The sequence below is a fragment of the Belonocnema kinseyi genome, chromosome 6, assembly GCF_010883055.1.
Source record: "Belonocnema kinseyi isolate 2016_QV_RU_SX_M_011 chromosome 6, B_treatae_v1, whole genome shotgun sequence".
Classification (NCBI taxonomy): Eukaryota; Metazoa; Arthropoda; class Insecta; order Hymenoptera; family Cynipidae; genus Belonocnema; species Belonocnema kinseyi.
In genome coordinates this window covers 11,027,295-11,028,751 of record NC_046662.1, presented here as the reverse complement: position 1 = coordinate 11,028,751, position 1,457 = coordinate 11,027,295, and the positions used below count along the sequence as shown (strand labels likewise).

At 31.4% G+C, this 1,457-nt stretch overlaps 1 protein-coding gene across 1 annotated transcript in view; it reads right to left on the bottom strand.

Moving 5' to 3' along the window:
• LOC117175208 overlaps positions 1-1,157 on the bottom strand; it is a 6,685-nt gene extending 5,528 nt beyond the window's left edge. The window contains exon 1 of the mRNA XM_033364850.1: positions 1,047-1,157. Within this exon, the coding sequence (XP_033220741.1) occupies positions 1,047-1,101 (55 nt within the window). The 5' untranslated portion in view covers positions 1,102-1,157. The remainder of the gene's footprint in view (positions 1-1,046) is intronic.
• Positions 1,158-1,457: the final 300 nt, after the last annotated feature.

The window sequence follows — 1,457 nt, the reverse complement described above, 5'->3', positions numbered from 1 at the left end:
GGTTCAGAAAAAAGATGAAATAATTTTCAGTGAAGTTCCTACCAAAATGCAGTACCTGAACGTACTTTATTGTACTCTAATACATTTCCCAAAGTTTCAGCTTGATATTTTATTTAGAAAAAAAGTTCTTAAGTTCAAAAAAACATTCAGTGAACTGAAAAACTGTGATCGATAATATAGGTATTCAACTGTGTCACATGCCCTTAAGGGCATGTGATACTTACAGTTTCCCCGGCTTTTTTTCCCACAAAATTGAAAATTTTAAAAAACTGAATTCGGAGATGCTATAAAATGTCATAACGGATGTCCCCGGACTTTTTTTGCGGGATAATAACAAAAAAATAATGTGTTAAATAAAAATTTTATGCATATGCATTATTTTGAGGTTACGTCATTTTTCATCTATGCCTTTCCGATAATCTGGAAATTATTAATTAAATATACTTTTTTGATTGCCTGCAAACAAGGTTAGTTCCGAGAGATTAGTTACTATGATTATTTGTAAGTCCAAAGTTTTCGGCCAAAAATATTGTGTAGTTTGGAAGTAACGGTCGGGTGAATTGTAACACACATAACCTCGAAATATACACGCGCGTTGCTAGCAATATCAAAAATTTTTTGATAACAAAAACACAAAAAAAGTGTGTGGGGACGTCCGTTAGCATGTTCGCTATCATTTCCCAAATTTTCAAGGCAAAATATTTCTTATTCTAGGAAAAAGCCAAGGGAATCTAACACTGAAAAAATCGATAATATTTCCTAAGCGCTATGCAAATTAATCACATTTTGCTAAATTAAAACTTTTTTGAATTAACCCTCAAAAAAAAGTGTGTGGGGACTTCCATTAGCATGTTCGCTATCATTTCCCAAATTTTTAAGACAAAATATTTTTTATTTAAAAAAAAAAGCCGGGGGAACCTAAAACTGGTAAAATCGTCAATTTTCTAAGTATCACATGCCCTTAAACTTCCGATAACTGGTACATTTACCTAAATGCATAAATTGTTAAAAATGCACTTAAAATTATAATAGTTTATAATATTTACCAATTGAATTGAGGAAAATTAAGACCGTGAAAAATATGATACCAATGAGCTTCATATTCTCGAAATAATGTCAACTGACTTCTGATGAAGTTTCTGAATATTGTAACTAATGAATGTTCTACGCACTGTTTTCTTCGAGTGAAGGTAATTTTTCTTACATATATGTGCATACAAAATCTGTCGTCATCAAAGACAGCTCAAAAGATACCAGAGATTTATAAATATAACGCACAATGTACACAAAAATTAGGCTTTAGTTTGAACAAAGAAAAAGCTTGAAAATACAGTGAAAGAAGATTGAGTCATAATTGTACGGGAATCAATGACTTTTTAAACTTCAATCGCGAGATTTCGGCTTCTGCTCGATGCAATGATCTTGATTTTTTTCAAAAATAAAGACATCTGCCGATG